Source organism: Schistocerca piceifrons, chromosome 1 (genome assembly GCF_021461385.2).
Source record: "Schistocerca piceifrons isolate TAMUIC-IGC-003096 chromosome 1, iqSchPice1.1, whole genome shotgun sequence".
Taxonomy (NCBI): Eukaryota; Metazoa; Arthropoda; class Insecta; order Orthoptera; family Acrididae; genus Schistocerca; species Schistocerca piceifrons.
Genome location: NC_060138.1, coordinates 1,238,886,645 through 1,238,907,448, shown reverse-complemented (window position 1 = coordinate 1,238,907,448; position 20,804 = coordinate 1,238,886,645). Strand labels below are relative to the sequence as shown.

Below are 20,804 nucleotides of genomic sequence, written 5' to 3'. Positions count from 1 at the left end.
GATGCATTTTGTTCCACAGTATAGGCTAGTTCAAACTGTTCGCCAATTTCATGTGTGCGTTTTCAACTTCTGATACGTGTCACACTATTCCATAATAAAGAAACAAACATGTGATAGAACAGTACTAGTACTCCAAGAAAATTTCCATTCCAAAAACCACACAGAAAAGCATAATATCAGGTTGGAGCCTACTTCATTGTGAATCTGTATATACGAATGTGCACTTCAAGCCAAATTATTAGTGTGGTTCGCAGAAGTTCGATGTTCTTGGAATATCCTCTGATGCCCTGCTTCCTTTATGACGTTATGTAAGTACGAACATATGGGCTTCCTCCGCCATCGCAGCTGCCCACGTGCAGTAACGCCTGTTTTCTGGTGCTCTTTCACAAATGCTGAAACGAAACTATTTCTAACAGGTATTGGAAAAATATTGCACATGATGGTTTGAGAAGCGTTACTTACAAAGTAAATTTCCTTTTACTCAAGATGAATTATATTACGTGTGAGAATGTGTGATGAAGTCCTTAAATCACAGAGCATTTGAGTCTCATTTAAAACTCAACACTGTGAGGACCAGCCACTTACAAGAATTTCGAACCCAGAAGACCAGTCATTTATGTCATTATTTTAAATTTTACTGGGAAATTTGTGTGATGGATCTTAGAGTGTGTTGTTGTTGTGGTCTACAGTCCTGAGACTGGTTTGATGCAGCTTTCCATGCTACTCTATCCTGCGCAAGCTTCATCATCTCCCAGTACCTACTGCAACATACATCCTTCTGAATCTGTTTAGTGTATTCATCTCTTGGTCTTCCTCTATGATTTTTACCCTCCACACTGCCCTCCAATACTAAATTGCTGCCCCCTTGATGCCTCAAAATATGCCCCACCAACCGATCCCTTCTCCTAGTCAAGCTGTGCCACAAATTTCTCTTCTCTCCAATTCTATTCAATACCTCCTCATTAGTTATGTGATCTACCCATCTAATCCTCAGCATTCTTCTGTAGCACCACATTTCGAAAGCTTCTATTCTCTTATTGTCTAAACCATTTATCGTCCATGTTTCACTTCCATACATGGCTAAACTCCATACAAATACTTTCAGAAATGACTTCCTGACACTTAAATCAATACTCGATGTTAACAAATTTCTCTTCTTCAGAAACGCTTTCCTTGCCATTGACAGTCTACATATTATATCCTCTCTACTTCGACCATCATCAGTTATTTTGCTCCCCAAATAGCAAAACTCATTTACTACTTTAAGCCTCTCATTTTCTAATTTACTTCCCGCAGCATCACCCGACTACATTCCATTATCCTCGTTTTGCTTCTGTTGATGTTCATCTTATATCCTCCTTTCAAGACATTGTCCATTCCGCTCAGCTGCTCCTCCAGGTCCTTTGCTGTCTCTGACAGAATTACGATGTCATCGGCGAACCTCAAAGTTTTTATTTCTTCTCCATGGATTTTAATTCCTACTCCAAATTTTTCTTTTGTTTCCTTTACTGCTTGCTCAATATACAAATTGAATAACATCATGGATAGGCTACAACCCTGTCTCATTCCCTTCCCAACCACTGCTTCCCTTTCACGCCCCTCGACACTTATAATTGCCATCTGGTTTGTGTACAAATTGTAAATAGCCTTTTGCTCCCTGTATTTTACCCCTGCCACCTTCAGAATTTGAAAGAGAGTATTCCAGTCAACATTGTCAAAAGCTTTCTCTAAGTCTACAAATGCTAGAATCGTAGGTTTGCCTTTCCTTAATCTATTTTCTAAGATAACTCGTAGGGTCAGCATTGCCTCATGTGTTCCAACATTTCTACGGAATCCAAACTGATCTTCCCTGAGATTGGCTTCTACCAGTTTTTCCATTCGTCTGTAAAGAGTTAAAGTTAGTATTTTGCAGCCATTGCTTATTAAACTGATATTTCGGTAATTTTCACATCTGTCAACACCTGCTTTCTTTGGGATTGGAATTATTATATTCTTCTGGAAGTCTGAGGGTATTTCACCTGTCTCATACGTCTTGCTCACTATGTGGTAGAGTTTTGTTAGGCCTGGCTCTCCCACGGCTGTCAGTAGTTCTAATGGAAAGTTGTCTACTCCTGGGGCCTTGTTTCGACTTAGGCCTTTCAGTGCTTTGTCAAACTTTTCACGCAGTATCATATCTCCCATTTCATCTTCATCTACATTCTCTTCCATTTCTTTAATATTGTCCTCAAGAACATCGCCCTTGTATAGACGGTTTTCCGTGATTTTCCTAAATCGCTTCAGGCAAATGCCGGGATGGTTCCTTTGAAAGGGCACGACCGATTTCCTTCCCCATCCTTCTCTCACCCGAGCTTGCGCTCCGTCTCTAATGACCTCGTTGTCGACGGGACGTTAAACACTAATCTCCTCCTCCTCCCTTGTATAGGCCCTCTATGCACTCCTTCCACCTTTATGCTTTCCCTTCTTTGCTTAGAACTGGATTTCCATTTGAGTTCTTGATATTGATACAAGTGATTCTCTTTTCTCCAAAGGTCCCTTTAATTTTCCTGTACGTAGTATCTATCTTACCCCTAGTGATATGCGCATCTACATCCTTACATTTCTCCTCTAGCCATCCCAGCTTAGCCATTTTTCACTTCCTGTCGATCTCATTTTTGATGTTTGTATTTCTTTTTTCCTGCTTCATTTACTGAATTTTTATATTTTCTCCTTTCCTCAATTAAGTTCAATATCTCTTCTGTTACCCAAGGATTTCTACTGGCCCTCGTCTTTTTACCTACTTGATCCTCTGCTGTCTTCACTATTTCATCTCGCAAAGCTACCCATTCTTCTTATACTGTATTTCTTTCCCCCATTCTTGTCAATCATTCCCTAATGCTCTCCCTGAACCTCTCTACAACCTCTGGTTCTTTCAGTTTACCCAGGTTCCATCTCCTCGAATTCCCACCTTTTCGCAGTTTCTTCAGTTTTAATCTACAGTTCATAACCAATAGATTTTGGTCAGAGACCACATCTGCGCCTGGAAATGTCTTACAATTTAAAACCTGGTTCCTGAATCTGTCTCACCATTATATTATCTATCTGAGACCTTCCACTATCTCCAGGCTTCTTCCATTTATTCAACTTTCTTTTATGATTCTTGAATAAAGTGTTAGCTATTATTAAATTATACTCTGTGCAAAATTCTACCGGGCGGCTTCCTCTTTCATTCCTTAATCCCATTCCATATTCGCCTACTACGTTTCCTACTCTTCTTTTTCCTACTATCGAGTTCCAGTCACCCATGACAATTAAATTTTCGTCTCCCTTCACTATCTGAATAATTTCTTTTATCTCATCATACATTTCATCAATCTCTTTGTCATCTGCGGTCATATCTATCTTGGCCACAATAATGCGTTCACTATGCTGTTTGTAGTAGCTTACCCACATTCCTATTTTCCTATTCATTATTAAACCTACTCCTGCATTACCCCTATTTGATTTTGTGTTTATAACCCTGTATTCACCTGAGCAGAAGTCTTGTTCCTCCTGCCACCGAACTTCACTAATTCCCACTATATCTAACTTTAACCTATCCATTTCCCTTTTTAAGTTTTCTAACCTACCTGCCTGGTTAAGGGATCTGACATTCCACACTCCGATCCGTAGAACGCCCGTTTTCTTTTTCCTGATAATAACGTCGTCCTGAGTAGTCACCGCCCGGAGATCCGAATGGGGGACTATTTTACCTCCAGAATATTTTACCCAAGAGGATGCCATCATCATTTAACCATACAGTAAAGCTGCCGTAGTGAAAAATTACGGCTGTCGTTTCCCCTTGCTTTCAGCCGTTCGCAGTACCACCACAGCAAAGCCGCTTTGGTTAGTGTTACAAAGCCAGATCAGTCAATCATCCAGACTGTTTCCCCTGCAACTACTGAAAAGGCTGCTGCCCTCTTCAGGAACCACACGTTTGTCTGGCCTCTCAACAGATACCCCTCTGTTGTGGTTGCACCTTCAGTATGGCTATCTGTATCGCTGAGGCACGCAAGCCTCCCCACCAACGGCAAGGTCCATGGTTCATGGGGAAGGTCTTAGAATGTAACACACACAAAAAAGACAAATATTGTATGTGAAAGCTTAGATTTTCTTGTAGCTACAATGTATATTAATTTAAACCATTAACTTTTCCTGATTGTGTTTTCATGCTACTTAGCAGTGATGTTGTTATTGGCTGACTACATTGCTTGTCCTATGCTCTGAATATCTGCTGTCATTGGCTGGTGAGATAAGCCATGACTGGCTTACAGAAGGGCATCGCAGTCTCGATTTCAGTGCTTTGGAAACTAACGTGCTGTGTTTGGTGGAGTTTCAGTTTATGCTTTCCTAGTACGAAAATATGTAGTGTATCGTAATATGAAAATATACGTGTTGCTGCACGTCAAAGATCTCTCAAAAATGCGTTTATTTTTTTTGTGTCGGGAAGTTCTATGCCGGTGTATAAAACGTTAACTTTCAAAGGATTGATAAGTTTTACAGTTCCGTGGGAAAGTATACTGTCAGTTAACTTTTTTTTTTCCCTCCACATACACACCTTTGAAAGTACAAGTAACTTAACATTGTGAGAAATGCCAGATTTTTACTCAGTATCTGTCTACATTCCATTCAGAGGATGGTGGAATGAGAAAAGATTAGGATATGCAAATACTGAGTTGGAAATAATTTGGATTGAGGAAATTGGAGGAACATAACTAAGCAAAGGATACAGTGAGGGTAGAGGAGTACATACAGGTAGATAATATTTTCTCCAAGAAAGATAAGGCAGCATAAGTCAAGTATAGTTAATGTTCAGAGTTTATGCAGAAGGCATTTGAATTGACAAGAAAAAAATTGTCTTAGGATGTATAAAAGCTTGGAACTTAACAATACATTTTTGTGTTTGTTTATCTTGTTGAGGTTCAAAACTGTCTACTTGTAACATCACAAGGTGACTGCACACCTAGAGTCAGTTACACCTTCATGACAAAACCAGAAAGCTTTCAAAACTAGGCATTCCGTTAGCTGTAAAGAAGGAAAAGAATGGAAGGAAAAATGTTTGAGGGGCTACTAAGGAAATTGATACATACATGCAACCAAGTGACATCCCAGAACATATAATGAAAAGTTATAGTAGTTTTATTCATCCATGGATCACTTTTGCAAGACTATTTGGTATTTGACATGGGGTATTCATTCACTGACAGGTTGAGTCTGGCTAGATGAGGAAGGTAGTCAGCCATGGCCTTATAGTAGGAACTAAACAGACATTTTCCTGAAATAATAGGGAAACCACAAAAACCTAATTTAGGATGACTGGATGATGAGTAGAGTCTCCATCCTCTGAATAAAAGGCCTGTCTTGTAAAAAACAATTCAGTTTTGTTTGGCTTATCCATTAGTTGTGTTTCACTGTTCATTCAGTTCTCAACACCAGTATGTGCATGTGTGTGCATGTGCCGCTGCTACCCACACACACACACACACACACACACACACACACACTCTCTCTCTCTCTCTCTCTCTCTCTCTCTCTCTCTCTCTCTCTCTATAGATACAAGGACTATAGATTAGAAGTAAAAGACAGCGTAAACAGGTCAGAGTAAAGCAAGCAGAGATGAGGAAATTCATTAAAGACAATGGCGAGCAGAGAGGGTTAAATAAGAAGAGAGAATAAAGCTACTGGAATACAACACAATGGGAAAAATAATAAAAAAGTTGGTTAATTGTTAAAGAGCAGGGAACTATAAGGAAAAAGAAAGGTCAGTAGTGTTGAAAACATAAAATGATAATGGTCTACATCATGAGTGAAGAGCTTAGCATAAGTTGAAGGCAACTGGATGATGGTAACCAACCATACACAGTAGGAGGTGGTTTTACCTATGAAGCTATGAGATATCATAGATAGGTTACTGATTTATTTCACCTGTATCAGCCAGTAGTCCCCATGCTGTTGGATTGTGGTGTGCCCAAAATCATAAAGACCCCCATAGATGATCAAGCTTCACATGTTTGTCGTATTTTTGGCAGTGTGCTGCTTTATTTGATATTTGTCAAGCATAGATTGTGCTCGTTTGTTTCAGAGAAATTTTGATTACCGATTGAGTTTATAAGCCCACCAAGCTCCACCTCGGTAACATGCCGGTCTGTAGTCACGAAGCTGAAAATCTTAATGAGTATTGGGTGGTGTTTGACACAATTTGGCAGTGGCCATCATGCAAACAGACAGCTTGTCAATTGTCATTCACACATAGAAAACAGCGCAATAGTTGCAAATTAGTTTATAGCTTACACGACTGATTTCACAGGTAGCCCAGCCTTTGATGGGATGGGAGATGCCTGTGACGGGGTTGTAGTAAGTGGTAGTGGGGAGGGGGGACACGTCTTGCGTCTTATTCTGTTACAGGGATATGAGTTATGAGGCAAGGGGTTGGGACAGCGATTGTGGACAAGAGTTAGTCAAACTCCTGGTGGAGAATGTTATTCATTAGCTCCAATTCTAGATGGTACTGGGTCACAAGGGCAATGTTCATCTGTGGCTGCATGGTAAAATTTTGAAAGGTGGTGGTTAACTGGAGAGATAAGGTATTGCTAATCTGTTTCTGGGCAAGATTGGAAGGGTAATTTCAGTCTGTGAAGGTCTCAATGAGACCTTTGGCATATTTGGAGAGGGACTGCTAGTCACTACAGATGTGACAACGGTGGGTGGTTAGGCTGTGTAGAAGGACTACTTGATGTGGAACGAGTGACAGCTGTCAGAGTGGGGTATTGGTTGGATTGACATGCATTGAGGTACTGACGTAGCCAGTTTTGGGATAAAAGTCATCATGAGGAAGGTAGCTTGTTGGGTTGAGGAGGACCAGGTGAAGGTGTTAAGGTTCTGGAGAAATGTGGGTAGGCTGTCCCCACCATCAGTCTAGATCATGAAGATGTCATCAGTGAAACTTTACAAGGTGAGGGGTTTGGGAATCTGATGGTTAGGAAGAATTCCTGTAGATGGCCCAAGAATGAGTTGGCATAGGATCATACCATGTAGGTGCCTATTACTGTATATTTGTTTGTAGGTGATGCCTTCAAAGGAGAAGAAATTGCGGGTGAAGATACAGTTGTTAATGGTGACCGGGAAGGAGGTTACAGGTTTGGAGTCAGTTGGGCAATGGGAACGGTAGTGATCAATGGTGGCAATCCATGGGCATTGGGGATGTTCGTGTAACAGGAGGTCGCATTGACGGCGATTGCAGGGTGTTGATTGGTAAAAGAACAGCCACTATGGTGAGTCGTTGGAGGAAATGATTCTTGTCTTTCATGATGGGGGGGCAGTTTGCCGGTAATAGGATGAAGCTGTTGTTCTGCAAGTGCAGAGATTGTCACAGTGGGAGCACAGTAACCGGCTACAATGGGGTGTCCTTGGTGGTTAGGTTTATGGACTTTGGGAAGTAAGCAAGAAGTAGGAGTGAAGAAAGAGATACTTATCTGCATCTGTATTTCTTTAAGTTAACGTTTAATTTCTTTTGTATTATGTGGCTTGAAATAATGCATGCAGTTTGCTAAAATTGACCTCTGTGGTATAACTCTCAAAAGCAAATTATCAGATATTTAAGTTTCTACAAAAACCCGTACTTTTATTTCAGTTTATACTTCATTGGCTTGCAAAAATTATTTATCATATTATCATGTCTAATGATCATAATGATAAGTATTACGAATGCCATTACTGATGATGAAATGTAAAAGTTGCTCACAATGAGACAATGCACAATGAAAATCCATGCGTTACATTTTTAAAAACATATCACGGAGAAATTAAAATTTCCTTTTGTTTTTAGAAGTCAGACGAATTCCTGTGAAGAAAATGATGAACTTTACGAAGAAAGGCATCACAGTGATACAAGCAGTCTAAGTATTTCAAGCAAAAGCAGCCAGGCTACGTGTGATGCAAGTACATTTAATCAAGATGATGAAGTAATATACAAGGGAAAGTCTCCTGAAGATGCTCTAGATGACATCACTGACTCTTGTAAGTTTTATCATTCTACAAAATATTAATAAGCCTGAAGTAGCACAAACATTCATGAATTTAATTAATAAGAATTTTTAAAGCCCGCCGAAATGAAAGATTGTGTGGTATTGATGGAATTTCAAAGATAATCTTGTACAGTTGTTCTAACTCAGTGAAACATATCCTTAGTGGTACGTGTAATTCATCGGCAACACACAATGAATTTTTCCAGAAATTGAAAGATACCTTTATTAAGAGAATTGACAGGTAAAAAATCATTAAATTTTCTTATTGACAACTTTTGTACAATATTCCATAAAGTAATATAGAAAAACAAAGATGAGGTGACTTACCGAACGAAAGCGCTGGCAGGTCGATAGACACACAAACATACACACAAAATTCAAGCTTTCGCAACAAACTGTTGCCTCATCAGGAAAGAGGGAAGGAGAGGGGAAGACGAAAGGAAGTGGGTTTTAAGGGAGAGGGTAAGGAGTCATTCCAATCCCGGGAGCGGAAAGACTTACCTTAGGGGGAAAAAAGGACAGGTATACACTCGCACACACGCACATATCCATCCACACATACAGACACAAGCAGACATATTTAAAGACCAAAAAGTAATGTACTCAAGAGTAATACTGACAATTTAGTATGTGACAGTTTGGTTTCTGGAAGGATTTATCAACTCAGAATTTCATTTATAGCCTTAAGCACCAAATACTAAAAGCCTATGTAGCACAGTATATACGGTTCAGTACAGTAAATGGCACAACTCCAGTAATAAATATAGGCTTTGAACAGAAGTCTGTAGCTAAGGTAGAATTTTCAAAATTTTTAGGTGTGTCCATTGATGAGAGGTTAAACTGGAAGCAACACATTGATGGTCTGTTGAAATGTCTGAGTTCAGCTACGTATGCTATTAGGGTTATTGCAAATTTTGGTGATAAGAATCTCAGTAAATTAGCTTACTATGCCTACTTTCATTCACTGCTTTCATATGGCATCCTATTCTGGGGTAATTCATCGTTGAGTAGAAAAGTATTCATTGCTCAAAAACGTGTAATCAGAATAATTGCTGGAGCCCACCCACGGTCATCCTGCAGACATCTATTTAAGGATCTAGGGATCCTCACAGTAACCTCACAGTATATATATTTACTTATGAAATTTGTTGTTAATAATCCAACCCAGTTCAAAAGTAATAGCAGTGTGCATAGCTATAACACTAGGAGAAAGGATGATCTTCATTATGCATGGTTAAATCTGACTTTGGCACAGAAAGGGGTAAATTATGCTGCCACAAAAATCTTTGGTCACCTACCAAACAGCATCAAAAGCCTGACAGATAGCCAACTAACATTTAAAAATAAATTAAAAGAACTTCTAGATGACAACTCCTTCTACTCATTGGCTGATTTTTTGGATATAAATGGGGGGGGGGGGGGGGGAGAAAACAACAACTTAAACATTAGTGTCATGCAATATTTTGTGTAATGTAATATCTTGTACAGACATCTTTTATTAACCTGACACGTTCCACATCATTACGATGTGTCGTATTCATGATCTATGGAACAAGTATTAACCTAATCTAATCTAATCTAAAATATAATCAGTTGATGTTGTCAGTGACTGGTCCAAGGCATTTTATTGTGTAGACTGACACTAATTGTATTACAAACTCAGGCAGGTAGATTCCATTCAAATATAATTTATTTAGGAGAAGAGATCCACTACTGTAAAACTACACTGTTGGTGACAAGTGGCTGGAAACAGTAACTATCATAAAACAAGGAGTAACAGTCTAAGAGGGACCTAAAGTGGAATGATCACATAAAACAGATAATAGGAAAAGCAGGTGCTTTTCTGGCTCAGTATTACATAAAAATCAACACCTATTTCTTTCAGGCACTGTTTATAATGTATACATTTTACAGATTTTTTGTTGATATCAGGTAATGCAGCACACTTTCTGAACAAATTACAAATATTTTGAATATTTTTGAACCTGCTTTCCTAATAAAAATGTTATTTTTTTATAATTTAGTTGATTCTGCAATAAAGCTTAGGTGTACTACATAAGTATGGACTATTGCAAGTTACAGAAAAAAATTAGAGTAATGCTTTATAAAGTTTAGGAAATATTTGTACCTGAATTCTGAAAAATACAACGAGTCCAATTAAACTGTGCCTCAGAACATCCCTGAAGCATAGTCTTCATGCTACAGCATTTGTTCACCTTCAAGCTCCCTCGTGGCTTTCCTTTTAACACTTTTTGCTTCTTTGGTAACTTGAAGAGCGAATCTTCCAGCTTCATGCACCCGTTGTCTGTCATACGCAAGCAATTGATCTTCAATATTAGAGGCACATTTTGTGCCTAAATTTCTCAGGACTTCCAACCTTCGTATCATTCCATCATTGAAACATATCATTGCATCTAGTACACTAACGTTTAAAGTATTTAGTCCTACAAAAACATTGTTGGGTAATCTTTCCCATATGCTGTGGTTGAAACTTTCATTTTATTCTGAGTGCTCCCATGAAGACATTTACTAAGCAAAACAGGGTCACTCAGGTCTCTAAAAAGTGGTTTTATTTCACACATAACAGGCTCAGGAAGAGAATGCTTATGATGGTAGATTTGACCACTTTCTTTTGCTTTTGGGAACCACACCAAGGATTGGCTCCTTTAGGACGAAGTCCATGAACAGGATGGTCGTCTGAAAGTAGGTGGCCCACAATAATGGAAATTCCTGCTTGGAGTCATGAGTAAAATAAAGGAAATACAACCACTAACCAATAGAGCATCAGTGCATAAAGCACGAAAGCAAGCAGAGCTGACAATTTGTAGCATTGTTCCCAGAGTTGATCAGGGTCTTTTGGCATGGAACTGACGAGGGTCTCAACCAAAGGCTACGGTGACTCTGTGACAGTATTGGCTGCAGATTTTTAGACGTGTGTTATTGGGTGGTGATCTGTAGGACTCCCCTTGATAGGTCAGACATGCGTAACAAAAAGATTAGCTGGGTACTATTTTTTTTCTTCTACTATACATTTTCCCCATTCTCCAATAATATTCTGTTGTAATTTGACGTCATTCTGACCAGTAGTGTTATTTCTACAGTGTTTTGAAAGTTTAACTGTAATTTTAATCACCCTGTACTACTTATACCAAATGATCCATAGTGAGGTGGTCCTCCAGGGTGTAGAATGGTTCAGAATAACAAGAATAAACATTTACAATGAAAAACAAGTATGCTAATGTAATGTACCTGCCACAGATCCCAATTGGATGTTCACATTACTGCTCTGAATCTTTTATTTGACAACATTTGCATTGCCAGTGGAGTTCTGTTTAGGTGCTTCAGCAGTTCTGTGGTGTGCTCTTCCCAGTTGAATTTATTATAAAGATGTTGTGGTTGTGGTCTTGAGTCTAGAGACTGGTTTGATGCAGCTCTCAGTGCTACTCTATCCTTTGCAAGCTTCATCATCTCCAAGTAACTACTGCAACCTACATCCTTCGGAATCTGCTTGGAGTATTCATCACTTGGTCTCCATCTATGACTTTTACCCTCTACCCTGCCCTCCAATACTAAATTGGTGAACCATGTTGCCTCAAAACATGTCCTACCAACCAATCCATTCTTGTAGTCAAGTTGTGCCACAAATTCCTCTTCTCTCCAATTCTATTCAGTACCACCTCATTAGTTACGTGATCTACCCAGCTAATCTTCAGCATTCTTCTGTAGCACCACATTTCGAAAGCTTCTATTCTCTTCTTGTCTAAACTATTTATCGTCCATGTTTCACTTCCATACATAGCTACACTCCATACAAATTCTTTCAGAACAGACTTACTGACACCGCTTTCCTTTCATGCCCCTTGACTCTTACAACTGCCATCTGGTTTCTTACAAATTGTAAATAGCCTTTTGCTCCCTGTATTTGACCCATGCCACCTTCAGAATTTGAAAGAGAGTACTCTAGTCAACATCGTCAAAAGCTTTCTCTAAGTCTACAAATGCTAGAAACGTAAGTTTGCCTTTCCTTAATCTATCTTGTAAGATAAGTTGTAGGGTCAGTATTGCCTCATGTGTTCCAACATTTCTATGGAATTCAAACTGATCTTCCCCGTGGTTGGCTTCTACCAGTTTTTCCATTCGTCTGCAAGCAATTCATGTTAGTATATTGGAGCCGTCACTTATTAAACTGATAGTTCAGTAATTTTCACACCTGTCAACACCTGCTTTTTTTTTTGGGATTGGAATTACTATATTCTTGAAGTCTGAGGGTATTTAGCCTGTGTCCTACATCTTGCTCACCAAATGGTTTCAGTTTTGCCAGGGCTGGCTCTCCCAAGGCTATCAGTGGTTCTAATGGAATATTGTCTACTTCTGGGGCTTTATTTCGACTTGGGTCTTTCAGTCCTCTATCAAATTCTTCACACGGTATCGTATCTCCCATTTCATCTTCATCTACATCCGCTTCCATTTCCATAATATTGCCCTCAAGTACATCGCCCTTGTATAGGCCCTCTCTATACTCCTTCCAACTTTCTGCTTTCCCATCTTTGCAGAGAACTGGCTTTTTGTCTGAGCTCTTGATGTTCATATAAGTGGTTCTCTTTTCTGTAAAGGTGTGTCTAATTTTTTTTTGTAGGTATCCTCTAGCCATCCATGCTTAGCCATTTTGCATTTCCTGTCAGTCTCATTTTTGAGATAATTGTTTACCCTTTTGCCTGCTTCATTTACTGCATTTTTATATTTTCTCTTTTCATCAGTTATATTCAAGATATCTTCTGTTACCTAAGGATTTCTACTAGCCCTAGTCTTTTTACCTACTTCATCCTCTGCTGCCTTCACTATTTCATCTCTCAAAGCTACGCATTCTTCTTCTTCTGTGTTTCTTTCCCCCGTACTTGTCAATTGTTCCCTAATGCTCTCAACTCTCTAAAACCTCTGGTTCTTTCAGTTTATATGGGTCCCATCTCTTTAAATTCCCACCTTTTTGCAATTTCTTCAGTTTTAATCTACAGTTCATCACCAATGCATTGTGGTCAGAGACCACATCTACCACTGGGAATGTCTTACAATTTAAAATCTGGTTCCTAAATCTCTGCCTTACCATTATATAATCTTTCTGAAACCTTCCAGTATCCCCAGGCCTCTTCCATGTATACAACCTTCTTTCATGATTCTTGAACCAAGTGTTAGCTATGATTAAATTATGCTCTGTGCAAAATTGAACCAGGCGGCTTCCTTTTTCATTTCTTACCCCCATTCCATATTCACCAACTGCTTTCCCTTCTCTTCCTTTTCCTACTATCGACTTCCAGTCACCCATGACTATTAAATTTTTGTCTCCCATCGCTATCTGAATAATTTCTTTTATTTCATCATACATTTCTTCAATCTCTTCGTCATCTGTGGAGCTAGTTGGCATATAAACTTGTACTACTGTGGTACGTGTCTATCTGGGCTATAATAAAGCATTCACTGTGCTGTTTGTAGTAGCTTACCCATGCTTCTATTTTTTTTTTAAAAAATTTTAATTTTTTTTTTTTTAATTTGTTATCAAACCTACTCCTGCATTACCTCTATTTGATTTTGTATTTATAAGCCTGTATTTACCTGATCAGAAGTTTTGTTCCTCCTGCCACCAAATTTCATTAATTCCTACTATATCTAACTTTAACCTGTGCATTTCCCTTTTTAAATTTTCTAATCTACCTGCCCGATGAAGTGATCTGATATTCCATGCTCCGATCTGTAGAACGCCAATTTTCTTTCACCTGATAATGATGTCCTGAGTAGTCCCCACCTGGAGATCCAAATGGTGGACTATTTTACCTCCAGAATATTTTACCCAAGAGGATGCCATCATCCTTTAGCCACACAGTAAAGCTGCATGCCCTTGGGAAAAAATTACAGCTGTAGTTTGCCCTTGCTTTCTGCCATTCACAGCACGGCAAGGCCATTTTGGTTAATGTCACAAGACCAGATCAGTCATTCATCCAGACTGTTTGTTGCCCCTGCAACTACTGAAAAGGCTGCTACCCCTCTTCAGGGACCACACGTGTGTCTGGCCTAACAATAGATACCCATCCATTGCGGTTGCACCTATAGTACGGCTATCTATATCACTGAGGCACGCAAGCCTCCCCACCATTCATAGGGGGAAGAATTTAACACTGTCAACTTCTATCTTCTTTTATATAATAGAAGGAAACATTCCACGTGGGAAAAATTATATATAAAAACAAAGATGAGGTGACTTACCAAACGAAAGCGCTGGCAGGTCGATAGACACACAAACATACACACAAAATTCAAGCTTTCGCAACAAACTGTTGCCTCATCAGGAAAGAGGGAAGGAGGGGGGAAGACGAAAGGAAGTGGGTTTTAAGGGAGAGGGTAAGGAGTCATTCCAATCCCGGGAGCGGAAAGACTTACCTTAGGGGGAAAAAAGGACAGGTATACACTCGCACACACGCACATATCCATCCACACATACAGACACAAGCAGACATATTTAAGGGTCTTTAAATATGTCTGCTTGTGTCTGTATGTGTGGATGGATATGTGCGTGTGTGCGAGTGTATACCTGTCCTTTTTTCCCCCTAAGGTAAGTCTTTCCGCTCCCGGGATTGGAATGACTCCTTACCCTCTCCCTTAAAACCCACTTCCTTTCGTCTTCCCCCCTCCTTCCCTCTTTCCTGATTAGGCAACAGTTTGTTGCGAAAGCTTGAATTTTGTGTGTATGTTTGTGTTTGTTTGTGTGTCTATCGACCTGCCAGCGCTTTCGTTCGGTAAGTCACCTCATCTATCTTCTTTTAGGCGTATGTTGTTGAGAAGCCTGTTAAGAGTTCTGAATTGCATGCAGTGTCCTTTTTTTTCCAATGTTTGAGACAAAGAATTGACTAGAAACCAATTTATTAATGTCCATGAAACTTTAACTGATATTTCTGAGACTACACTTTAATTGCTGTGTTTGTGTCATCTGCAAGTATAACAAACTTGGCATCGGGTAAAGTTCCTGATGAAAGGTCATTTATATACACAAGAAAAGGCAATGGCCCTAAGATAGAACCATGTGGGGTGCCACATGTAATTAGTTTACAGTTGGATAAAGAGTGACAGATAATTCAAGTCTCTTTTCTAATCACACCTTTTGTTTCCTGCCAGAGGTACAGGAATTGAATCATTTTGCAACATTTCTTGTTACACTATAGTATACTGTGATTTACACAGGCAGATGCCTTTGACAGATCAGAAATTATACCAGTGGCCTCTAATTTATTGTCAAATGAATTAGGTAAATTTTCACTGTATGTGTAGGTAGCCTTCTCAGTATCGGAACCCTTTAGACTGAGACTGAGACTTAGGCAATATATTATTTGTTGTCAAATGGTTAAGAAGCTGACTGTGAATTACCTTTTGTAAATTATTTTAGACTGCTGGAAAAAGAGAAACTGGATGGTATTTCGTTACTCCTTTCTTAAGCAAAGGCTTAACTTCAGCATGTTTCAGTATTTCAGCCACTCAGGAAATGGTCCACTGATAAACAACTGGTTACGCAGATAGCTTAGTATGTTACTAAACGCTGAAGCATACTCTTTAATTAACTTTGTTGATGTTTTATCATACCCACTCAGAATTTTTTGATTTTAAAGATTTTATTATGGACATTACTTCTGCTTGGGTAGTGAGAGTCATATTACGTTAGTGAAGTTGCGTGTACTGTCTGGTTTGAGCATCCCATCTTTTCAGTAAAAGATTTGAAATGCTTATTAAAAGGTTTTGCAACACTGCTTACATGTTACCAATGTATCATTTACTCGTAATGCTATTTGCCCTTCTTCATGTCTGGTTCTAAGAGTCTCCTCCTTCACTATATCCCATATTGTCTTTATTTTGTTATCTGATGTGAATAACCTTTTCTTGTAATGTATTTGCTTTGACGACCATATTACATACTTTAATATTTTGCAGTGTGTCTTGTAATGTGCATTAGCATCAACATCAGATCTGTTTCTTACCGACAGATACATTTTCCTTTTCGTTTTACATGATACTTTTATTCCTTGACCCTAATCAATGGTTTCTTTGGAATGTTCAGTCTAATCTGGCTTAGTTTTTGGAGAAAACATCATTCAAATAAGATAAGTACTTCATTAATAAAAGTCTTGTATTTTTCATTCATGACGTGAGTGCTGTATACATCACTCCAGTGCACTCCTTTGAGGTGTGTCATAAAATAATCAATTTTTGGCTTACTGAGCAGCCTCTTGAATTCAGATTTAATAGATTATATATACTGTTCAGTATTGGCACGTAACAAAAGGAACTGCATGTCATGGTATGAGAGGCCACTGACTAATTGTTTTGTTATACAATTTTGTTCATTAGACCTTTCTATAAAGATGGTAACAGTGACTGTTTGTGAGCAAATAGCTATCCTAGTTGGGAAGTTTATGGTAGGAAATAAGTTGAATGGTAGTGTTACTGTCTCCAATAGTCTTGCTGGGAGAGTTTTTAAGAAACTGAACAGTAAAGTCACCAGGAAGCACTATTTCTTTGTTTTTTGTTGTTAAATAGTTCAGTAGAGCTTCAAGGTGATTTATGAACAGATTACAATTACCTGCAGGTGCTCATTATACACTTATTATTATGAACCATTATTATGAAATTCTATTTCTGTTGCATATGCTTTCATGTGTTGCCCTAGGCAAAATTTATGAATATTTATGTTCATAAATTTGACAATTCCTGATGAATGTGGCAAATCATCCTTCCTCCATTTCTGCTCTACAAAAGTGAGGTGCTACCGTAAATTCTGTAACACTTAAAACATCTATACCAGTGGTCACATGATTTTCAGAGGGGCAAATTGTGTCAACTGGATTTGATGACTAATTCATCAGTGTAGATAGTTCATTGATTTTCCTTTTTAGTCCTTGAATATTTTGCTGCAATAAAGATAGCTGACATCCCCCATTGACTGAATTAAAATTTAATGGGAAAAAAAACATTTTTGCTGATTAATGAAAATTTTTAACCAACAGCAGTTTGTACAGTGTGCCAGAATTATGTTGCTTGACTTCTTCCTCAAACTGACAGTTTGTTTCAGTCTTAACCTCTCTTAAAACTAAAGTCTTTCTGTCCTTCATACCCTGAAAAAGGTGCTTTTCTGAACCCTGTAGCCAATGGTATTTTATCACTCATGACAGTGCCTCTGCCCCCTTACATCCCCTGCTATTATCTCAGCCAGTTAAGCCTTACCTTTTGCTGTTGAGATAAAGTCCATGCCTACTATAATCCCACCTATGAAGAAAATCAACAGGAACGATGCCAGTATGTGACCCAACACCTGACACAAGCAGCCTTTCCAACTCCACATTAATTCTCATGACTGAAGAGCTCAAATAAGGTCAGTCATGGTGCCCGAGAGCTGATACAAACCCAACATTGGTATGTCTCAATACTGATGAAGTCTCTGCCAGATCACACTCATGTAATGTAACCAAGATCTTTGTCATTGTTATTACCTGGTCCACCCACCATAAACAAAGTGTCTTCCTTGTGAAGTCTTTGCTGTCTCCTGCTCCAGACCAGCACTAGGTTTAAAAACTTTGTGACCTGGTATTAAAAAAAAAACACAGATCCTAGTTCATCCTGCAAAAGTTGGCCCATGTGCCTTTCTTCTTTTTGACTGCCGCTACATTCTTACTCTTCAATCTGCTACTGAAAGTTTGTTGTGCCCTGTCTACACTTACATCTGCTTGAGGCCCATGAGTTTCTAACTGAAGCAGCAGGTCAGACTTATTTTGCACTTTCACCCATCAGATGTAGCTCTAAACCTGTTCCTTCTATTGCCTGTTGCCACTTCCCACCTTTCTGTACTTTCTCCCTCCACATTGTGTTCAGATCTTCCCTAGCTTTCTCTGATTCAGCCTGAAGGGTGGCAGCTCTCCCCTCCTGCTCCACTTTCTTCTTATCTGTGCTACATATCCTACAAAACCACTGAAGAGCCTCATTTATGTCCCCAATTCCCATGCCACTGCAGTTGTTCACATGTTAAAAACTACTGCACCCACACCAAAATCCAGACCTAACAGTTCTATGGCAAGTCAGGCACTTTTCACTATGATAAATATAATACTTTAGTCAGACTAAGTCAGTTAAACTACAGATATCTGTTTATCCATCAAGGAAAGGGGACATCTGCTGGTTAAGTAATTGTCAGTATCAATGAAATTCTCCAACAGCTATGTAACTAAGATGTTATTTTATTTTGAAGACTACCAGTTTCAGCATTTCGCTATGCCATCTTCAGGCCCCATATGCATCTCTCCAAATAAACGATAATGTCATATACTGCCATAAACAGATACATTTACTATCAACTCTTTGATTGAAGCACTAGTGAAACGATGGAACTCACGACGTCCAGGGATTTATGACATACGTTAACACACGTATTTATTAAATGATCTGTACTGAACTAACTGATATTATAATCAAACTTACTTATTGTTGCGAGTACACAAAAAACTGTTGCTTCTCACTTGGTGCAGGGCTGTCTTGTAATTCAAAATCTGGTTCCGAACTCTTTGTCATCATTATATAAAATTAATCTGAAAACTTCCAGTGTCTCCATGTTTCTTCCTCACATACAACCATCTTTCATGATTCTTAAACTAAATGTTAGCAAGGATTAAATTATACTCTGCGCAGATTTGTACCAGGTGGCTTCCTCGTTCATTTCTTTCCCTCAGTCCCTATTTACCTCCTGCTTTCACATATCTTCCTCCCACTGTCAAGTTTCAGTCCTATCACAATTAAATTTTTGTCTTTCTTAACAGTCTCTATACTTTCTTTTTTCTCATCAGTTTGGTTTTGTATTTATAACACTATTCACTTGACCAGAAGTCCTGTTCCTCTTGCCACTGAAATTCACAAATTCCTACTATATCTGACTTCAATGTATCCACTTCCATTTTTAAATTTTATAGGCTACCTGCCTGGTAAGGAGATCTAACATTCCACACCCTGACCCTTAGAACTCTGGTTTTGTTTCTCCTGATGACTTCATTCTGAATAGTCTCTGCCTGGAGATCTGAATGGGGGACTATTTTACCTCGGGAGTAATTCAGCCAAGAGGATGCCATCTCATTCATCCAGTCAGTAGAACTGCATGCTTCCAGGAAAATTTACAGCTATAGTTTCTCCTTGTTTTCAGGCATTAGCAGTACCAGCACAGCAAGGCTGTGTTGGTTGATGTTACAAGGCCAGATCAGTCAATCGTTCACACGCCAACCTCTAAAACTACTGAAACGGCTGCTGCCACTCTTCAGGAACCACACTTTTGTCTGACTTCTCAACTTACTCCTCCATTGTGATTGTCCCGTCGCTACGGTACAGCTATCTGTGTCGCTAAATATCTTTTTCCAAGAATGTAAAATGTCTGGCAGGTAGCAAAGCAAATTGTAAATCTAATCTGAAATAATTAAATAATTTCTTCTGGATAACTCCTTACATTAAGTAGGTGAATATTAAACACTGATAATATGTGTAGTACAACAGTAAAATATGTTTGCTTTATTGTTAAATCTGTTTCATTTGTAACTCGGCTCATAACAAAAACTAATATGTTGATATTTATTAAATTTAAGCAAATGTACTGTTTCCTGTTTAATAATCTAAAAGTAGCACTTACATACAAACAAATTATGTATGCATAGTATGTCAGCTGACTCTTTCCACATCATTTCAATAGAAACTGTGCAAACAGCATATGGTACATGAAACTAACTAATTTACTTCCAGTTTCAAAAACAGTTTTGTTGTGAGTATACGTTTGTTGAAGTTTTAGGTAAGTTTATTTTTGAATGCACTCTGTGTTGAAGCACTGATCCTTATATGGGACCATCTGTAAGGGGGCTAAATTCTGCCTGTTCAGTATCCACTTTTTAATTATTTTTATTTTGAATTCGTAATAATTAAAATCACATTTTTATATGTATGGAACTAAGAGATACAGTTATTCCCCTATTTTTTGTACAAAAATTACCATTTCATGTTATATTTTCAGCTTCTTCTGTGGTTGTAAGTAATGAAGACACTGTTGAATGCAGTAATCCAGAAAAGTCAGTTCAGATTTGTGAGAGGACAGAGCAAGATGTGTCTTGCACCACTGTGCTTCCAGTACCAGAGCAGTCAGTAGTTAATAGCAACACAGAAGATAAATGTATAGAGACATCTGACATAGAAGAATCTGGGAGGAAAGCTATTGAAGCTTACCTAAATAAGCAAGATATGGGACCTTTCCAGTGTGAAGATTGTGGAAAGCTGTATTCACAGCGTATGGACTTGGTATGTGAGAGTTGCATCAGTCATCTAATGAGTAACATTTGGTGTGGTGTAAAGTAGTATTTGCCACATGAAGAAGGAAAAAAGAAAGAAAGAAAGAAAAAAAATGGCAAGCAACCATTTTTGTAACTTTATGATGAGAGACAATCTTCAGTTCACTTAATACAGTTACATATTTATTGTCTGCATCTTTAATGTTGTAGCTGCCTGTCATGCTGCAGCAGAGCATGTCCTTGTTCCGGAATTGTGTGTTTATATACACTTTTACACACAAATAAGTTATGTAGTGTTACATTTGGATTAAATGAGACCACTGATGGAATAGCAGAAGTGTGGAGTTGTCAGTAGTCACATTCAAAAGAAAGAAAACTTGCTAGCTTTCGGAATTATCCTTTGATTAGCAGGAGTGGTGAAAAG

General features: G+C 38.6%; 1 protein-coding gene across 1 annotated transcript in view; it reads left to right on the top strand.

Annotated features, from left to right (window-relative positions):
• The window catches only part of LOC124782008 (zinc finger protein 37-like), a 148,290-nt gene that overhangs the window by 106,627 nt on the left and 20,859 nt on the right, over nt 1-20,804 (top strand). The window contains exons 11-12 of the mRNA XM_047253906.1: nt 7,841-8,031; nt 20,110-20,390. Of these exons, the coding sequence (XP_047109862.1) occupies nt 7,841-8,031; nt 20,110-20,390 (472 nt within the window). The remainder of the gene's footprint in view (nt 1-7,840; nt 8,032-20,109; nt 20,391-20,804) is intronic.